General features: G+C 36.4%; 2 protein-coding genes across 5 annotated transcripts; one reads left to right on the top strand and one right to left on the bottom strand.

Annotated features, from left to right (window-relative positions):
- The first annotated feature begins 364 nt into the window (after positions 1-364).
- Positions 365-820, top strand: LOC121249295. The gene has a single exon (XM_041148003.1). The coding sequence runs from the start codon at positions 365-367 to the stop codon at positions 818-820; it is 456 nt and encodes a 151-aa protein (XP_041003937.1).
- Positions 821-2866: 2046 nt separating this feature from the next.
- LOC121249923 (LMBR1 domain-containing protein 2 homolog A) lies at positions 2867-19524 on the bottom strand. Of its 4 annotated transcripts, XM_041148785.1 has the most exons (15): positions 19084-19524; positions 18595-18671; positions 17695-17853; positions 16378-16591; positions 15590-15676; positions 15312-15451; positions 13916-13996; positions 13747-13811; positions 13050-13225; positions 5825-5955; positions 5638-5728; positions 4358-4571; positions 4116-4216; positions 3638-3819; positions 3488-3605 (listed from the first exon to the last, which is right to left on the bottom strand). In XM_041148785.1, the coding sequence occupies exons 1-15, from the start codon at positions 19249-19251 to the stop codon at positions 3596-3598; spliced, it is 1896 nt and encodes a 631-aa protein (XP_041004719.1). In that variant the 5' UTR covers positions 19252-19524; the 3' UTR covers positions 3488-3595. The 4 variants fall into 4 exon arrangements, with proteins under 4 accessions (XP_041004717.1, XP_041004720.1, XP_041004718.1 ...); XM_041148783.1 differs by having other exon boundaries at positions 2867-3819; positions 19084-19523; XM_041148786.1 differs by having other exon boundaries at positions 2867-3819; positions 17695-17831; positions 19084-19148.
- Positions 19525-19894: the final 370 nt, after the last annotated feature.

Here is a 19894-nt window from a genome sequence, read left to right as displayed (position 1 = left end):
GGGTCCCCGATTACCGGCTGTTGGCAACTTCTTCTCCCATCGTGGCCGTCCATCAAGCTGGCAGTTCAACTTTCCCAAGAGCAAAGTCAGAGGTCGAGGTACACTCGACACTCACAACCGGGCTGTGACCATTTTCGCGCACAGCTCCATTATAAGCAAGCAGTGATAACCGTTATAACACCAGCATGTAAGGCTAGAATTGTTGAGAATAAAACCGGGAACCTTCGTGGAAAACACGTACTCGTTCGTCTCTGTGTCCCCTCCTATATCGTTATTGTATAAAAGCCAAAAGTGCCAAGAAAAGGTGATCACTTTGAAAGGAAGTCCAGAGAATCCGTATCAATATCAGAGAGTAGAAAAACAAATGGGTAAATCTGAGTCACAGCAAGGGTGCAAGCAGCACCAAAATGAGAAGCAATTGCCGGGGGTTTGCTCCTCTTGTCTGAGAGAGAAACTGTCGCAACTCAATGTTTCAGCTTCAAACATGAAAACAAGTACCGGCGGTTTTGGATATTTTGGTTCTTCTTCTCCTAATTCCTCTTCTACTTCTTCATCGATCTTTGTGTCTCCGATTTATGGCAGGCATCATCGCAGGGCTTTGGAAAAGACGGGTTCTATTTCTTTGACGCTAAAAGTTGGTCACGATTATGGGCTGAAGAAAAGCAGATCGATTGCTTTTGTTTCGAGGAGTCTACACGAGGAGGCTGCCGGTAGTGGGAAGAAGAAAGGAGGGTTTTGGTCGAAGCTGCTTTGGTCTACAGGGAAGAGGACAAAAGATGTTTTGAAGCATTCAAGGGCTGAAAGCAAAAGGTTGGAGTAATAATGGGACGACGGACGAATGCTTTACAAAAAATAAGTTTGTAGATATGTTTCTTTAGAATATTTCTTTTTTCGATCGAGTTTTTTTTTTTTTAACTGAAGGGCTGCAACTTGCAGGAGTAGAAAGATTACCAGATCTTCTCACTCTGAAAATAAGTAAACATGTACGTTAATGTTAATCCCTTCGGGAGGATGAATCTATTGAAGTTTGTGATCATAGAACATGCATGCCTGTGTTTGTAATTCAGAGTATTTCGTTTTATTCGTGTTATTATGTTTGTTCCTTTCTTAGGGTCTGTTTGGTTGGATTCTTAAAAATTATTTAAATAGTTTTAAAAGCTTTTTAATAAAAAAAATAGATTATTTGAGTTTTATATATTAAATTATTTTTAATCTCACATAAACTAAAAATATATTTTTTTTACTTTTTCTCAAACGTGATTTTCTCAATAATGCGAAACATAATTTAAATTTTAAAAAGAGTGTCAATAAATAAAAAAATTTGTATAAATTTAAGAATTATAACTTTCAAACTTTTAACTATATGGTCATATTCTTTAAAAATTTAAATAATTATCATTTTTACTTCAAAAATTATTTTTTTAATTTGTTTCCAAATAAACATAATATATTTAAAAATGCTTTAAATATATGATTACTAAATAATAAATAATTTTTTAATAGTAAAACTTATTACTTAAGTTATAAGTCATAAAGTTATAAATTATATTTTTCATCGTAATTTCAAATATGTACTTAATTGAAGATTCAAATAGATTTTTAGGGTTTTAATGTAAATGTATTTTGTCATAATTTAACTCTTTAATGTTAATGCGACCAAAAAGAAAAAAGAAAAAAATCTTTAAAGCTGAACGTTGATTTTTTATCAGAATGTTCGCTTTCACGTTATACATATGCTGTTATGCTGAATTTCCACTGCAATTAATAAAAAGGAACAGTTTTGACCATAGAAGCCGTGTTTGAAAATAAGACCTCTGTTTTTGTTGCTTTGGTTCTGCCTCTTGTCTGATCTATATTTTGTTAATCATCATCTTCGTACATCAAATATTATATTTATTTTTTTTTATTTTTTTTTAATTTATTTTATTTTATTTTTTATAAACTAATTTATTTTATCTGCTTATCATCTCACATATTTAATAAGAAAAAAATAAAAAATTTATATGTAATAATGAGAATGGTGAATAGAATTTTTTCATATTTATAACAAATAGAGTTGGATCAAATTGGAAACTGATTGATTGGATAATTTGGATGGATTTAGTACGTCAATCTTGGCGGTGAGCGTCATTACAAACCTACCTAAATATTTTTAGCTGGAAGCCACCCACCTATCTAGTATCACGAAAAATGCTACTCTCTCACCGACGGTTACTCGATTGGTTCTCGATAATTTTTTCTAAATATAATAATTGAAGAAGTATTTTTTTTTAATGATATTATGATTTTTTTTTAAAAAAAATATTTAAATGTATAAAAAATAATTAAAAATATTAAAAAGTAAAAAATAAATTTTTTGTTCTTATCAGGACCAGTCTCGTGCGTGCGGTGGTTGTAGCACAACTCCTTACGTCACAATCACAGCTGCTCCTCTTTGACGTATTTCTCTTGGCGGCCCTCCCTTTTTTACTTTTTTCTTGCGTGAAAAATACACTAGTCATTAATAAATTAAAAATAATCTAACAAACTAATATGACATGTATTTTAAGAGATTGTAAAACTATTTTTATTATAAAATAAATTTAATAAATTACATAAAACTAGGTTAATTTGTAAAATTACTTTTATATAATTTCTTTATACTAGAACTAATCTATCAGTTATGATCATGAACTGGACTAACTTTAATGTACCACAGGCAACTAGGATTAATCGAGGGGAATAAGGTCCAATTTTGGTAATTAACATGTTCCACTCGAAGCTTTTCACGGGTCAAAAGTAAATGGGAAAATCTTGAATTCATACAATGAAGAGCCTCAAGTACGTGCACCACTAGGAAGATTGAAGAACGCAAGGAGCCATGAAGTTGTGCTGATACATGACATTTATTATCTATCCAAGTCGGATACGTGAAATATGCGCCACCAAAATGATCAGTTCAACCCCGAGAAAGTACTGCACGCGTTTCCAGCAGAGCAGGGGAAGCAAATGCAAATGTTTTTAATTGTACATTCGAATAACGAAATAAGTTTTTAACAAAATACAGAGGCTTCTCTGTCCGTATGTTCTCTTTCCCTTTCTTAACTCAAAACCGAACATATACATCTTTCCTTTCGTATTATGTCCAAGTCCTTCAACTTAGCAGCAGATAAAATGTATCATGGATTTCAGTATGGCAGTTAATCCTCCCAGGCTTCAGTTATATTGGAGGATCCAACAGCCAAAAACTTGTAAGGACAACAGAATCCGCTGTACCCAGGTCCTGTACATCTTCTATGCAATATAAAGCCAACTAAAAGACGCATATTATCTATTGGGGCCGGAACTATCAATTTCAATCCCATCTTCATCCTCGTCACTATAACTCTTATGGTTGGCAGATGGCCGTTTCAATCGCTGAAATATCTCATCAAGAGACTCGGATGAGGAAACACGAGAGACAAGTTTAGTTTCCTGAATTTGGCGCAAGGGAAGAAATTTTTTGGCCCCTACGTTTGCCTTGAAACTTTGAAAACCTGTCTTCATGGATTCCCATGTCGAGGCTAAACCAGAAGAAGGCCCTCCTGTAGTGTTAACAGAGCTCGAGTTACCTGAATCAAGCAAGGAGACCTTAGCCAAGGCAATGTTCTTCCCCGCTGGCTCCATATTGGATGATGCTTTTTGTCTGCTTTGTTCTCTTATACCAGCATACTTGTTGCTAATGGCTTCTTTGCTTGAGCTATACCTACGAGTCTCTTCTTTTGAAGATCTTGATGGACTTTCACGTATTCCGCCATCGATTAAACTGGCTGTCACTTTCATTTCAACAGCCGTTTTATCCTGAAAGTTCAGCTTTCAAGTAAGAAAAAGGAATTACAACAAAACTATCAAAACCGAAAAGCGTAAACGAGAATAAATGATGGCATCAGGAGATTCTTTGACAAACAATTCCCATGCATGAGAGAACCACATTAAAAAAAAAATAAAGGAGATGAAAATTGTAGGGGCCTCATGTTTAGTAAATAATATCCAAGAGAATCAAAAAGTAGATATTTTCAAGTGCTTCACACAAATAGGCGAACATATTTCAAAAATAGTGTGAGAGAGTTTCCATTTTTTAAGATGTTTCTACATACTGTTCTATTGCTGCTGGACTCGATGTCAGTACTGTTGAAATTCCTTGCCAATGGAATAACATGCTCACCAGCTTTTTCCCCTTGTTCTATCCAAGAACGTTCTGCGAGAGAAAAGGGAAACTACTAAGATAGACACACCCGTGTATATCAAAATGATTTTACAAATAGGCAAAAACCAAAAATGAAAACAACCAAGTCGAAAAAAAAATCATAGGAAAATTGATAAGTCATAGCCTGTTTACCTTTTTGTAGGATAATTAATCCTGATGGATCAAATCCATCCATATCATCTGCCTCAGTTTGAAATCTAAACATCTTCCAGCTCCCAAAATAACTAATCACACGGTTGAAGAAATTGCTAGCAACCAGGAGAGTGTATATAACCATGATAAGTGGAAATATATTATTAAACGTTTTTCCAAAGAAAGGGAGAATGAGACCGATGTTCCCCATTCTCTGCCATTAGGATTCCATAAGACCAAGAGAAACCAGTCAATTACCACCAAAAACTAAAATGCAAAACAATATAACGATAAATATTGCTACAAAAAGATGAAACTTCAGATTACATGCAATAAGATTTGGAATTGGATGAGGAAATGTTATGCTTAACAATGGTACAACAAACAGGAAGTACTCTGAGGATGCATGAGCAAAAAAAGATATTTTACTAAAAACTTGAGAAAAAGCAGCCCATTCTTAACAAATACCGCTTCGCAAAGCTTTCCAAAAACGTATAGATAAAGTTCCCCATAGCCATCCAAGAGTATTTATGACTTTCTTTTGATTGTTTAGAAACTCACACTCCTTGAGAGTGGAATCCGAGACCAAAGGCACCACCATAAGGGGAGGGGATGGTTGGAAGTGCCATTTGACTCAAAGGCCATTAGCGAGAGTATCCATAACCTTTCCCAAATTTGATACAAAAGTCCAAGACCTATAAATTGGTTACCCACCTAAAATTCCCTTAACTGCAAACTAGAAAGGGGATGATTCCTTTGGAGAAAATCATAGTCAACGCCCAAACAAACACTTTATATGAAACATCTAGGATGGATCATTTTATTTTATCGTTTAAGATCTGTTACTCAGTATCTCAGTTTACTTTTTTTTTTTTTTTTTTTTTAATAAAAAAAAAAATTATTGATCATGAAATAGACAAAAGCCCGAGTATACGGGACATATACAAGAGTGTCACCTATGCATGCCTCAATATCTCAGTTTACTACAGAACTATGATTCTTTTAAACAAATAGAGGCCATGTCAAAAAGCAAAATAAATAAACGCTATACATGCTTTCTTGCACATGATGCTAACAACTCAATCAGATGATTCCGATCAAGAAGCAGAAAAGGTCAAATAATGTGTAGAAAGGAAAACAAAATTCTTCAGTGTCTTAAATGTAGCTAAACGGAATGCTGATCTTCACATCAGGTGGGACAACCCATATAAAAATTTTGATTTCTGCTAGGCTAGCCATACAGTTTGGAAACAATTGAACACCAAGAGAGTGTGAAATACCTTTTCAAATACAGTTTCAGTTTCTTGCCCACCAAGATTAATGAGATTGAGAAAGTTGTATGAAATCGGAGGTGCATACCGAGCAACCATCCTGGCAGAGATATTGAAATGGCATACAGGTTACTTTAACATAAATGGATAATGAATAGTCCAATTTGTGAAAACATAGGTACGAGGCAAAACTTACGAGCATATCATGAGCAAGTTGACTGAGCTTGTTTGCCTTGGTGTTAGTGAGTAAAACATAAACATTCCAACTTTGAACAAGGAATAATATGTGCACATGCACATATACATCAGAGGAATAAATGCAAGGACCTGGAGAAATATGGAACCAACCAGTTAATAACTTATTTATTTGAAAAATCTGAATGTAAAACATTTTTTTTATCGGTAAACAAAATTTTATTGATCATAAGAATAGGCAAAAGCCCAGGTATACAGGACATATACAAGAGCGTCACCTGAGTGTGCTAGTTCAGTGATACAAAAAATTCATGGAAACTCATTCCATCGAAATCAGTTACAACCGATCAATAAAGTAAAGTATTGAAAAACAATTTCCTAAGCTCTTCCATTCTCAATCTTTGAAGCTTTTGAATGTAAAACTTACCCCATGCTTAACCAATTGAGTCAAGACCCAATGGAAAAACAACAATATATAACCACCAGCAGGAAAGTATGAAAAAGGAAAGGAAGTAAGAGGCATCTCATACTATCACAATGCACAGAATAAGTTCTTGATCAGACAATGCACAGAAAAATAGCATTAGGTAAAATGAAAAAAGAAGCAAAAGGGAAATGGCACTCAACTTGCATATCTCACAACACAAAGGTCCGGCAAAGAACATACAACAAGAACTTAGCGTTGTTGTTACTTTACATCAATAGTTGAAAACATTAACGCTTACAAAAAAGTCGTTGAAAAAATGCAAGGAGGTATAGAATGACAATCAAAAAATAGCACTTAGAGGTAAGCGTTACAGGGGATGGAAAAGCAAGAAATTTTACAATTGTAAATGAAAATTAGTTGTGAAGAACATTTTTTTTTTTATAAGTAAACGATTGAATTAATAATAATAGGCTTAGCTCAAGTACACAAGAAGGTATACACGAGTTAGCGCCTATCTAGGAAGAAGAAAAAGAAACAAGAAAGTTATGAATGCCAAGGCCATTAAAATCTACAGCTATGGCCCATAAAAATAATGTTCCAGCAAAAAGTGATCTAAGTTCCTCTATAGAGCGTTCTTTGTCTTCAAACATCCGGTCATTTTGCTCCTTCCATATGCACCACAAGATGCAAATAGGCACCATTTTTCACACATCTGTGATTTGGGAGGCTCCTCTTAGATTTGTCTAGCTGGCCAAGAACTCAACCACTGTGGCAGGCATGACCCAAGTTAGCTCTAACTTGCAAAACACATCATCCCATAGCTCTCTAGCGACCTCACAATACAATAGGTGAGGGTGGCAATATGTGACACGACCCGTTAATCCAACACGAACATGATACTATAAAAAGGGGTTTGGGTTTGGCCTTGGGTTTGGGTCAAAACGGGTTGACCCATTAAGATACGATTGCTTAACGGGTCACTAACGGGTTAACCCATTATGACCCAATAAGAAAGTTGAATTTACATTTATACCCTTAGACCTAAAATTGAAAAAATTCAAAAAATCCTAACCCAATAACCCTACGGCCCTCGAGTCCCTCAGTTTTCTCAAATCTCAACTTCTCAACTACTCAAGTGACCAAGTCTCACGCCGCCCCCCTTAACCAATGACCCTTGTAACATTAATATTTTACAATGTGTATCATATTTGTGTAATTGTGTGTTTATCATATTTGGTACTGTTGGGATTTTAATGTCAATATTTTTATTGATTGGATTGTAATTTTGGACTTGTAGTTAGTTTTTTATTTTTTATAGATATTATTTATATTTTAATATTTATATAAAATCAATCAGGTCAAACGGGTTGAAATGAGTCAGGTCGTGTCGTATTGTGTCCATCTATTTCATATTCAGTAATGGGTCAAAACGGGTCATGTCGTGTCAACCCATTATCTTGATGGGTTGTGTTAGGGTTTGAAATTTTGACACAAAATCCTTAACGGATCATGTTCAGGTTGACCCATTAAGTATAATGTACATGCCTTGACACATGAACATGACTCGTTAATACGATTTTACACCCCTTGCAGTAGGAGATGATCCAGTCTCACCACTTTTCTTACACATGCAGCACCAGTCTACTATGATCAGCCCCTGTTTCCATAAGTTTTCCATCGTCAAAATCTTACCCAAGAAAGCTGACCAAACAAAAAATGTCGCTTTAGGAGACGCCCTATTATGCCAAATCTTCTTCCATGGGAATTGGTTGTCTTGTGATTGCGTGAGAGACTTATGAAAAGAATGAACCGAGAACATGCCTTTACCTAATGGTATCCACCACAACCTGTCAACTCCTTGAATGTTCGGTCTCATGGAGAATAAAAGACGAAAAAAATCCTCAAACCTACCAATTTCCCAATCTTGGGCAGCCCTATTAGAGCAGGTTTGGCAAGTGAGATGAGACATAAAATTCTCATCTCATCTCATCATTATAATTTTTTTAAATTTTCACACAAAATATAATAACAGTTCAACTTTTTCGAATCTCAAAACAATAATAATATTAAAAAATAATATTTTAAACTTTCATCTAAAATAAAAAATTCTCATCTCACTATCCAAACCTACCTAAAGTTCACGTTCCATTGGACTTGATCCCCAGATAGCACCATAACGTCAGCCACTGAAGCTTCCTTTTCACAAGCAATCCTGAAAACTGAAAGGGAATAAATCCTTAAGGGCGTTGTCCCCATGCCATAGGTCGCTCCAAAATTTAATTCTAGAACCATCTCACAACATAAGTCTACTGTGACGAGTAAAAAGCCCCCACCCTCGTCTAACATGCTTCCAAACTCCCAATCCATTAGCCCTACTCACCTCCTTGGTGCTCCAACCCCCCCACCTCCATATTTAAGGTCTATTACCGACTTCCATATCGTTTCTGGTTCCATAGTGTATCTCCACAACCATTTCCCAAGTAAAGCCCTATTAAAGATCCTCATATTTCTAATTTCCAAGCCACCAGAAGAAATTGGAGAGCATACCTTATCCCACTTGACCAGGTAGAATTTGAATTCATCCCCATACCATTCCAAAGGAAATCACGATGCAATTTTTCAATACGAGTCGCCACACTTACTGGAATGGGGAATAGAGATAGAAAGTACGTTGGTAAATTAGATAGAGTGGTTTTGATTAAGGTGATCCGACCACCTTTTGACAAGTACAATCTCTTCCACCCAGCTAATCTACGTTCAATCTTCTCAATCACTGTATCCCAATCAATTTAGCCCATGATGCTGTCCCCAACGGAAGACCAAGTAATTCATGGGAAGAGAGGAAACCTTACATCCAAGAATGTTAGCCAACTGTTGGATATTGCAAACATTACCAATTGGCGCCAACTCTAATTTGTCGAGATTCACTTTCAAACTAGATGTCGCTTCAAAAAAAAAGTAAGAGAGCCCTCAATGCCCGCATCTGGTTTTGTTCTGTCTCACAAAAAATCAATGTATCATCTGCAAACAATAGGTAAGAAATGTTAAAAGTACCCCTATTGAGGTCACCAACCAAGAAACCAGTCACAAAACCACTGTTAACCAAAGCCGAGATCATTCTACTAAGCTCCTCCATAACTATGACAAATAAAAGTGAAGACAAAGGATCCCCTTGTCTTAGGCCTCTCAAGCTGTTGAAGAAGCCAACTGGGCTACCATTTACCAACATTGAGAACTTCACCGTTGAGATACACCATCTCTCCCCAAAACCATATCTCCCAAGCAAGTAAATTAAGAAGTCCCAATTCACATGATCATAAGCTTTCTCTATATCCAATTTAAATAAAATTCCCTTATTGCCGGATTTTCTTCGGCTATCGAGGCATTCATTGGCAATGAGAACTGAATCCAAAATTTGCCTACCCCTTACAAAAGCGTTTTGGGGTTTCAAAATAATCTTTCCCAACACCTCCCCTAGACGATTTGCAAGCACCTTGAATATGATTTTATACACCTCATTTACCAGGCTAATGGGCCGATAATCTTTCACTTCCGTTGACCCAAGCTTCTTAGGGATAAGCGCAATAAAAGTCGTACTTAGGTTTTTTTCAAATTTCCCAACCGAAAAAAATTTCTGAAACACCCTTATTAAATCCTCTTTCACCACATCCCAACATGTTTGGAAGAATCCCATGGAGAAACCATCAGGACCAGGTGCTTTATCTTTAACCATTTTCCTTACCACCCCATGAACCTCCACCTCCTCAAATGGCCTTTCCAACCACGAAACATTGTGGCTCAATGGACTCAAAGGCAAGTCCATCAAGCTTTCGCCGCCATCCCACCTATTCAATCAGTGAGTTTTCAAAAAAATCAGCAACATGCTCTCCAATCACAGGAGTCTCTGTACAATCCACGCCGTCTATATTTAGCATTTCAATGGTATTAGTTCTCCTATGAGAGTTGGCCACTGTATCGAAGAACTTCGTGCTTCGATAGCCTTCTTTCAACCACAATGCTTTGGATTTTTGGCACCAAGAGATCTCCGCCAATAATATAACCCTCTTAACTCTGACACTAATTCTGCCTTCTAAGATAACTCTTCCAAGGAACTGACCCGGCCCTCTTGTATCCTTTCTAGTTCTTGCATCTCTCCCAACATATACTTCTTCCGATTACCTATGTCACCAAAGGACTGAATATTCCACAGCTTTAAATCTTGTTTCAATGCTTTCAATTTACTTGCCAAAATGAAGCTAGGAGTGCCATGTATTTGATATGAGGACCACCATTGCCTAAACCTGTCCACAAAGCCTTCAGTTTTCAGCCACATATTTTTGAATTTAAAATACCGACGCCCTTCTTGAATTCCACCACAATCCAACAAGATAAGAAAGTGATCTGAACAAATGCGAGGAAGCCTCTTTTGGCATAGACCCAGATAGTGGCTTTCCCACTCCAACAAGACTAAGAATCTGTCCAGTTTGGACCACGTATGTTGATTTGACCACGTATATGCTCTGCCAATGAGATCCACCAATTCCAAGTTGAGAATGTACTCCGAAAATTCCATCATTGCAGGTCACATCCTACTTTCTCCTGATTGTTCACTTGGGAACCTTGTAACATTAAAACCATCGCCTATGCACCATGGTGTGTCCCACCAACTTTGAACTCCCGCTATGTCCTCCCATAGAAGTCTTCTATTACTATCTAGGTTCGGCCCATAGATGCCAGCGAATGCCCACAACAAATTATCTTCCACATTCTTGAAGTAACCAGCCACTGATTATTGCCCAATGAATTCCTCCATTTACTCCACCACTCTTCTATCCCACATAATTAATATACCTCCCGAAGCCCCATCAGATACTAAGTAAGCCCAATCCACATAGGTACAACTCCATAAACTTTGAACAATCTTTCTTGTAATAAATCTCAGCTTAGTCTCTTGTAAACGCACAATGTCCGCCTTCCACTCACGAAGTTAGTTTTTCACCTGAAGATGCTTATTAGCCCCGTTGAGCCCTCGGACATTCCACGAAATAATTTTGGGCTTCATAAAGACAATGCTATTCCCTTCCCTTTGGTTCTTTCTCTGCTTGAACTGCCTTCATAATTTATAGACCAAGTTAGTCTCTTGAGCTCCCTATGTTTCTTAGACCCTAATTTCTTTTGCTGAACATGCCCATCTTCAATGGCTGTGAGCAAAGCCATGAATTGTTCTTCAAAGCCCTCACATTCAATTCCCACACAATGTTGTATTTCCTTTGCCTTGTGTAAAACCCAATCAGAGACACTATACTGACCTGGCAAAAAGCAGCTCAGGGATATTGGCTCCCCAACCATGCCTATAACGTCCCTGGGTGTCCACTGTGACTGCAACGACCCCCATTTCTTCCTCAACACAGTTGGACCTACCGCCCCACTTAGAGGGGTCCATTATAGGCACTAACATCTGAGAAAGCCCCTCTAAAACCTCATATGTGTTCTTTGCTTCAAAAAAAAAACGTATGGGCCACTTCTAGATGCTACGACACCTTCACCGACGAGGGAACCACCTGGGTCTCAAGAGGAGACTCGTCGTTGCTGTCTGTCAGCCTTGTCTGGCTTGGTTGGGCCAGGTATCTGACATCTGATGGTGCAGCAGCGACAATATCCGTTTCGAGCTCTTCCGCCAACACCTCTCTCTCTATCAAGTCCATCGTCTGAGCCATTGTCAACGATTCTGTGGCTATGGTCTTGTCTATTGGGACCTTTGCCGACAAGGTCAGGAGCCTCCTGCCAATGGAAGGCCGAGCCACGTCCTCACCTCTCATTCTCCACACGGGTTGAACACCCACCGTGGACTTCCCTTTTTTCCTTCCATGGGATGAAGCAGCCCAGACCGTGGGGCCCTTAGTATCTTTAGGCCACCAGCCCTTCCAAGGTCGTATGACAAACCTACTACCTGAGGCCAATCAAACCTTGCTAGACCCTTGGTTGCTTATCACTCCCCACAGGTTGAGCAAGCATGAAGTAACAGTTTTATATTAGTAAATGAGCAAGCAAGAAGTAACTTTCAGGATTACCAAGATTTTGCATTCAGAATGGAGAATGCAAAAGAAATGCAGACTGCAATGGCACCTAGCACTTCTCATAGTACATTCATAAAGAAATTAAAGTACCTAAGTTTTAACAGAAATTAAAGTACCTAAGTAAAACATCTTATAGCAGATGTAGATTACTATCCAGTAGAAATATAAAAAATGCATAAATGTAAAATAGTTGCAGCAATCATCTGCAGCATTATAGTGATTTGAAATACCATAATCACGAAAAAGAGCATGAAACTGTTCCTTTTTTCCTCTGAAGAATATATTTAAATCTTCGATACCAAAATTGACTCATGATAGTTTAATACTCTTCAGTCCATGTATGAAATGGGAGGCAAAGAAAAGCATCTCCTGTGAACTGGATTTAGTAATTCCTTATGTGCATTCATTTTGAGTGTGATTTGCATGTATAGTCGTTCTATTTCTGGTAATAAACATTCAACTCAAAAAACTGCAAGCAAGTGCTTCCAATGAACATATAAGCCAGCATAGTAAGCCTAAATATGTATAGACTAAACAGATCTGATCAACACGTATGTAACATCAGCCAGTTGCTATTAAGGCAATTCGATATTGAGAGTCTATAATGAAAGCAGGACTAGAGATATCACTTTTACAAGATGAAAAAAAGAACTATTCTCCAATGCAAGCCAAATGAAATGTCCAGATAATTACAAAAACTTGAATCTTTTAGTACATTATACCTGCACAAGTACTTCTTGCTTTCGAACAGAATTTATAAGGAATGAGAAAAGAGATAGATCAACGTCACTTGTCAGTAAAGTTGCCTCTGCTAATAGAATCGCAGCTGACATGATACCAAGTAAGATAGCTAAGAGTTTCTTAAGTTGCTTTCTGAGGATGCATCGCCAACAAAATTCTGCAAAAGGAACCACTGTTTGTTGTAAAGACTACAATGCAAAACCTTCAATCAAATTATTTATACCAGATAATAAGCTACTAACTAATTTTTTGAGTTATTTCAATTCATATTTAAAATAAGGTATAAATAATACAATAAAGAAGCAAATTCTACAGCTCTACTCAACAAGGCCAAATATGCCAAGAGCAGAGCTATGAGAGGACAAGAAGACAAGAAAATTTCCGAGGGCTTGTGCACCTCCGGGATTAGTCGAGATGCTGTTCCTCGACACCCGGTGCCAATAAAAATAAAAAATAAAAAAGACGAGAAAAAATACATGCGCACACATGCTCGCGCACGCATGCTACACAGAAACATGCATTTTTCTTGTAACCTTATTTTCTCTATTGGGGAAAAACTTATGACTCAATAGACAAGTCCTCCGTTAAAAAAACAAAACTAAGAAAAGTAAACAAAACAACCTGAGTTCACACTGGTTAATAAAATTTAACAAACCAATTGGTGGATATTAAGTTTACCGATTGTATCAATGAGGGGCCCTATTTTGCCAGCTTTAGCAGGTCTAAGGCTTGAAATATACTTCCTGAAACAATGGATATAAATGTCTAAGGTCATGAATAAACAACCTGAAACATATATTGAGACAGACTCAATAAGCAAAAGAGTAAAGATTAATCATAAACAAACCATCCAGTTGAAGTACGGCGTTCGTAATTTTTTACTGTATCCTCCAATTCAAGGGCCTCCATGACATATGTCATATATTCACTGAAACAATATGGTAAATTAGATTCAGTAGAAGCAAAACTCTAAATTATACACAGCCAAAGGAGAGCTATCACGCACTCTCCTAGAGAAAAAGTGCAGGTGCAGAATATTGCTTGAAGAATGAGGGTTTTTTCAAAAAGTAAATTCACCAGAGAATTGCAAGCAGATTCAAAAGAAGTACATTAGAAATGTATAGAAGAGAACCACATTTGGGACAAGGATCCTCTCCAAGTGAATTAAAGAGGAGACATTTAGTACAAAACATGGGGTGCCACTGTCAATTCACTTGTAAATCTAATTCTTTTGGAAACAAAATGGCCAAAAGAACTCTATGTTTTACACTAAATGGCTTCCATTTTGATCTTATTCCCCATCTTTGATGGTAGAAATTAAAAGCTCAACCAAATAAAAATAATAAACTCAGATGCAAAACTGCTGCCCTGAAATATATTTCGATAAGTTGCCCTGAAATTCTATGGTGGATGAACCAGCCTCTTGAAAAATATAGCTATTCCTACCTAACTATAATTGCCAAAGAAACACAGAGAACCTCTTATTTTCATTCAGTTAAGCTTTCATTTAGGAGTGACAAACAACATTTATAATATGAACATATTCGTTAGTATTGGCCAACTTTAGCAAACTTAATATAGAATCATACAATATTTAGGCTACTTTAAAAAAAGGCATTAAAATCCCTTGAAAAATACAGGAAGAATCGCAACAGTTAACAATCTAACAGCAAGGATGTTAGGCCTCACGAAATACGGAACACCCTTTACAGGGATATTATCCCAAACTTGAGTGCCCCCATTCCCTGCAGCCAAGGTGGCTGCTGCAGAAAAATCTCCCCCTTCCACAGTTTCTCCTACCTAATATGAGAAAAGAAGTTTCATATTGTGGCAAACGAGCCTATATCATCCGCAGACATAAATGGAATAGGGGAGAAAACAAACAGTTCTTCCTTTAACAGATATCTGTCATAGCTAAAATAGAGTAAAAGATTATCCATAGGAGTTGAGAAGATAAAAAATGTTGAATAGATGGAAAATTTTGTTTTTTTCTTTTTGGTTAAGGCATGCAAAGAAAACATACAAAAGTTCTTAATTACAAGACTATTTTACAACTGGCCAATGTGACAACATCATTTCATAAAAAGTATTATTTTTTCTGAATTTTGAGTTTCCCATCTTATTTGAATTCAAAATTTTGCATAACCGCCTTTCAATTTACAAATAGTTGTCAATAAGATTGTGTTTGTAACATTACTCACTGCAGAAACCTATGTGAAATTTCAATGAATAAATCAGTTTACCTTTTGTAGCGGTAGTACTCCTCTCGAGCTCGTCGAAGATGGCGCCTAAGTGTTGCCATTGATTTCTCATCTGTATCATAGTCCATATCATTTTCCCCCAATCGACCTCCTTGTGGTTTGAAGGATGGATCTTGTGTAAACTAGAAGTTGGAAGATACGATTCAAAATATTACAAAGAAAGCTCTGTTAATCCAAGTGAAGATTTCAAAAACATAGAGAGAAAAATAAAAACGAAAACAAATCCAAAGAAAGAAAAAAGAAGAAGAAGAAGAATATACCATTTGAGCTAACATATTGTCAATAACATTCATGTAGGGTCTCAAAGGGTCCCGCTTTGACATTTGATTGGATGTTGCTTGAGCAACCTATGAAATCAAAACATAAATTTAAAAACCAAAGGAAGAAAAAAAATTAAATGCATATAATCCTTAGGTGAAAAAAATTCACACTCGGTGCATGTGAAAGTTTTCCATCATTGGTGGAGCCTATAACCAAATCCAGATGTCTTTTTCTTCTTTGAAAAGACAGTAATGCAGCTGCTGCCAAATAGTTCTTAAATCACTATCATACAATGATCAAGGGACAATAAGCCCTTCATGGATAATGAAGAGCAAAAGATCAAACACCAAAGCCTAATGGTCTCGCAATTTCACTTCAAATAATTGTTTGCTTCAAACCTGTAGGATAAAAGCATATTGAACAAACTCTTGAATCTTACAGAAACCCTGATTAAGAGATTTTCTTAACATGTTCCCACTTTAAGTATGGGCTTAGGGTTATATATAAACCAAGGTATAATCAAAAGCTAAGAAATCCTAGGCAAACTGCAGATTTTGAGACTGTCTACAGGTCAAAGATAAAAAACACGAATACAACATTTTTAAATACACATGAACGCAAAAATTATGTGGATTATTCGTATCATTAAGACAAGTGGTCACGAAAATAGTAACAGCTGCACCTTTTTCATGATTTACAAGAATTGGGAGCAATAGAAAAGGAACAAAAGGATACTATTGTGTTCTAATGGGAAGAGACGGGTAAAGAGAGAAGTAAAGAGACTTACTACAATAACATTTGAAAGTTCTTGATGAGCATCATCAAGTTTAACAGCCATTTTGGCAATCTTATGAGATAGAACTTTCTGACGTGTGGTCCAGTTTGCATTTCTCCAAATGCTTTTGGGAATTTCACCCAAACCAAAACCAAGAAGAAATGCACCTGTAACAAGTCCAAATGTATTTGAGCAGGCCATTGCCAAACCCAAAATACCTCCACTCCTGTTACAAGGGTATTAAGCAAGAAATGAGAACATAGCCCAACTAGCCTACTGAGAACCAACGAAATTTATTTTCCAGTGAGAAAGGAAACAGTAACCGTGCTAACTGGCTAGTTTATTTTTTTGCATGTAAACAATTAATTGGGAAAAAAAGAATGGCTTATTGACCATCCTCGTATTTAGTGGCTGTTCAAACAATTAGTTTGCCTCATTTGCCAAGTCCTTTTATTTTTTGGCTTTATGTATTTAGGTCCAACTACATTGGTACACAACTACACTGTTATCCTAAAGAGGAGAGAGGATGTATATAAGACCACTAAGAAGTATTGTTTGTTGTATTGGCTACTATTGACCACTAAGAAGTATTGTAACAATAACAGAAGTCAAACACAGCTGCAAATTAGAAAAGAAAAACAAAAACCTATACCATTAGAGTGGCACTAAACCTCTACATTACAAAAAAGTGACTGCTATTATCTGCAAAGTCGAAAATCGATTTCCAAATTTCTAGACCCAAAATAAACACTCAATAAATTTTAAGGTGTTGAACTCCTTATAAGTTCTGGATAATAAGTTCGCCACAATATTTTACGTACCATAAATCTAGCTTCTGTTAGGATAAATCAAATTAAAGCAAGATAATTTGAAGAACTACCTCTCCACCCAAAATAAAACAGAGACTTTGAATTTTAAGCCCTTTCTATCTATTAACCGTTTTGAAGAATTTTCCAGCTGCACATATCATCGTATGTAAAATCCATCAACTGACACAGCAAATTTATGTTCTTTAATGGCTTTCTCTTTTTAAAGAATTTTCCACATACATATATGCAGAGTGTTAAATCCACAACTCATAACCACATCTGTAAATGAAATATTCATATGGCAGAGCTCAAAACAATACCAAACAATAAGTTTATATATAAAATATATATAGATAGATAGATAATTCAAAAAGATGTGGAACCATTGAAGTTAATAAAAGAATTCAGATTAATGACTTGCTAAAGTCCTGGCCACCTCCAAGACAAACAAAAGATAGTATGAAAAGAAACTAAAACAAAAATAAAAGACACATGAGCTCTAAGAGAGTACGAAACAAACCAGTTCTTATGCATCATAATTATGAGAATAAGTCCGAAGAGGCCTATAGATCCCACCACTAAATAAAAGACGAAGTTAACATGTAGGCTGGTCTTCAATCTTTCTTTCACGGTGAAGTCCCCAGCATCTTCAAAACCCTGAATAAGGGGCACCACAGCCCTGTTTAGAGATAAAATAACTTAATTTATGAGGAAACGTGAATCTCTTGACTGTAGAAGGGGCACCACAGCCCTGAATAAAGGGCACCACAGATATTTAGAAGGAGCTATGAAATGAATTATACCAGCTTATGCAGTCAAAAGTATAAAAATGGGCAAGTAATGATTTTTGTTTTGGCTAATTTGTTTTGGCTAAATGGGAAGTGATCATATAATGCCCAACTAAAACGCTGATACCATATCCATCTTTGAAAACACATTAAAGACAAATATGGCCTCCTTCACATGTGTGGACATGCTCAGTAATAGTTCCCATTTTCGATGTGATATACACATTGCTTTAGGAGGTTAAAACTACGTCAAGAAGAAGGAAATAGTAGTGCATGAGATGGAACTATATAGTGAAAATCACTGAACAGGCAATTCAGTAATGCTATTAAGAAAAAGTCTACCAGGTTCATAAAGATGGAAAAAAAAAATTCATTCCAAGGAGCTAGATCAACTGTACCTAGTTATGACTTGTTTTGCCTTAATATCTGATAGAATAAGGAGTCCCGTGGAAAAAATTGTTTCCCGATAAATGCTATTGATTACCAAACTCAGAGTAAATTGACTATTACATAACACAACAATAAAGCTCAGAAGAATTGAATGACCGAACATCTTAAAGTGGAAACCCACGATTTTCAGCATAATGACCAAGTACATAAAAGAAAGTATCATGTGTTTACGTTTGGCATACCAAGTAAGCAAGAATGTACTCCAGTATGACCAGCTCCAAAAGAAAGAAATTCCTCCATTCTGGCTATGATGCATGGTCTGTACACGTAATAATCACAACATTAAGGAAAGAAAGTAGATCAATGCATGTACAAAAAAAACTCAATAAACAATGACTCGCAATGAGATGTACGTGTCATTGATAAATGCCTCAATCGATACTCCTGAAAATAGCAAGCTCAAACAAAACAAGCCTAGCTTCCCCAAGATTAACCAAACATCACCGAATCCAGTATAAGCATAAATTGAACCCTAAATCACAGAAAGCTAGATCATAACTAAAATGAACCCTAATTACAGAAAAATAAGGAAACAAAAACAAAAGCCACAACAAACCAACCACAATATTCGATCAAAATAATACAGACAGAGGAATTCCGCTTCCTCTGCGTCTAATCACGGTATCTATTTGAAATGAACAGAAAAAAATAAGAGGATGGAAGAAATGTACCGTCCAGATGTCCGCGGGGACGAGGATGATGACAGAGAGGGAGCAAAACCAGGTGTATCCGACGGTGAGCAGCACATAACGAGGGACCTCAGGGCCGGCGAAGTACTTGAGCGTGAAAATCACCATGCCCACCGTCAGAGGCAGCGAGATCAGATAGAAGACCCACATCTCTCCCTACAACTTCCTCTCCGCCTCCGATACTCAAAGAGAAAGGATATGCAAAGTAAAAGGAAGGCGAATCCGAGGGAGCGATCGATCGATGCGAGTTGTAGAGCTAACAGAGGGAAATGCAACCCGACCTGCCTGTTTGCTTGCGTTACGTGTTCAGGGGATGAGTTATCTGTGTCCCTATTCCGATCGAGCCTGTGCGGGTCAAGGACTCGACGCAAACGCTAGGAAGCCAAGGACACAGTCCAGCAGGTATAGAAGTTAGGACTAGAGATCCCGGGAGATGGAATTTTCAAGGAAAAGTAAGATTGATATTAATTTCTTGCATGCTTAAATTATTCATTTCTACATTATATATATACATATATATATATATATTCACCATAACTATAATTGAAAAATACTTTAACTATAAAAGGATTATATAAAAAAAATCCCACAAACTAATAAATATAAAGATGAAGATAAATATAACAATAGATTTGGAATAGTATCCATCTATATAAATTTTTTTCATAAAGAGTTTTACCTATTAAAAATTTTTGAAAGAGAAATGATGGAATTATGAAAAAAAATAAAAATCATAATTTGTTTTGATGAGATATATCAGTTATATATATATATATATATATATATATATATT

Source organism: Juglans microcarpa x Juglans regia, chromosome 2D (assembly GCF_004785595.1).
Source record: "Juglans microcarpa x Juglans regia isolate MS1-56 chromosome 2D, Jm3101_v1.0, whole genome shotgun sequence".
NCBI lineage: Eukaryota > Viridiplantae > Streptophyta > Magnoliopsida > Fagales > Juglandaceae > Juglans > Juglans microcarpa x Juglans regia.
The sequence above is the reverse complement of the archived record's forward strand: the minus strand, read 5'-3'. Positions and strand labels throughout refer to the sequence as shown.

Excerpts from the sequence above, each read along its gene's own strand:
- LOC121249923 (XM_041148783.1), bottom strand. The coding sequence starts at position 19,251 with ATGTGGGTCTTCTATCTGATCTCGCTGCCTCTGACGGTGGGCATGGTG. Across the intron at positions 4,572-5,637 it reads CTGAAACTGTATTTGAAAAG|AGAATGGGGAACATCGGTCT; the intron begins GTATTTCACACT and ends TCCTAATGGCAG. Across the intron at positions 4,217-4,357 it reads ATTAATTATCCTACAAAAAG|AACGTTCTTGGATAGAACAA; the intron begins GTAAACAGGCTA and ends TTTCTCTCGCAG.
- LOC121249295 (XM_041148003.1), top strand. The coding sequence starts at position 365 with ATGGGTAAATCTGAGTCACAGCAAGGGTGCAAGCAGCACCAAAATGAG.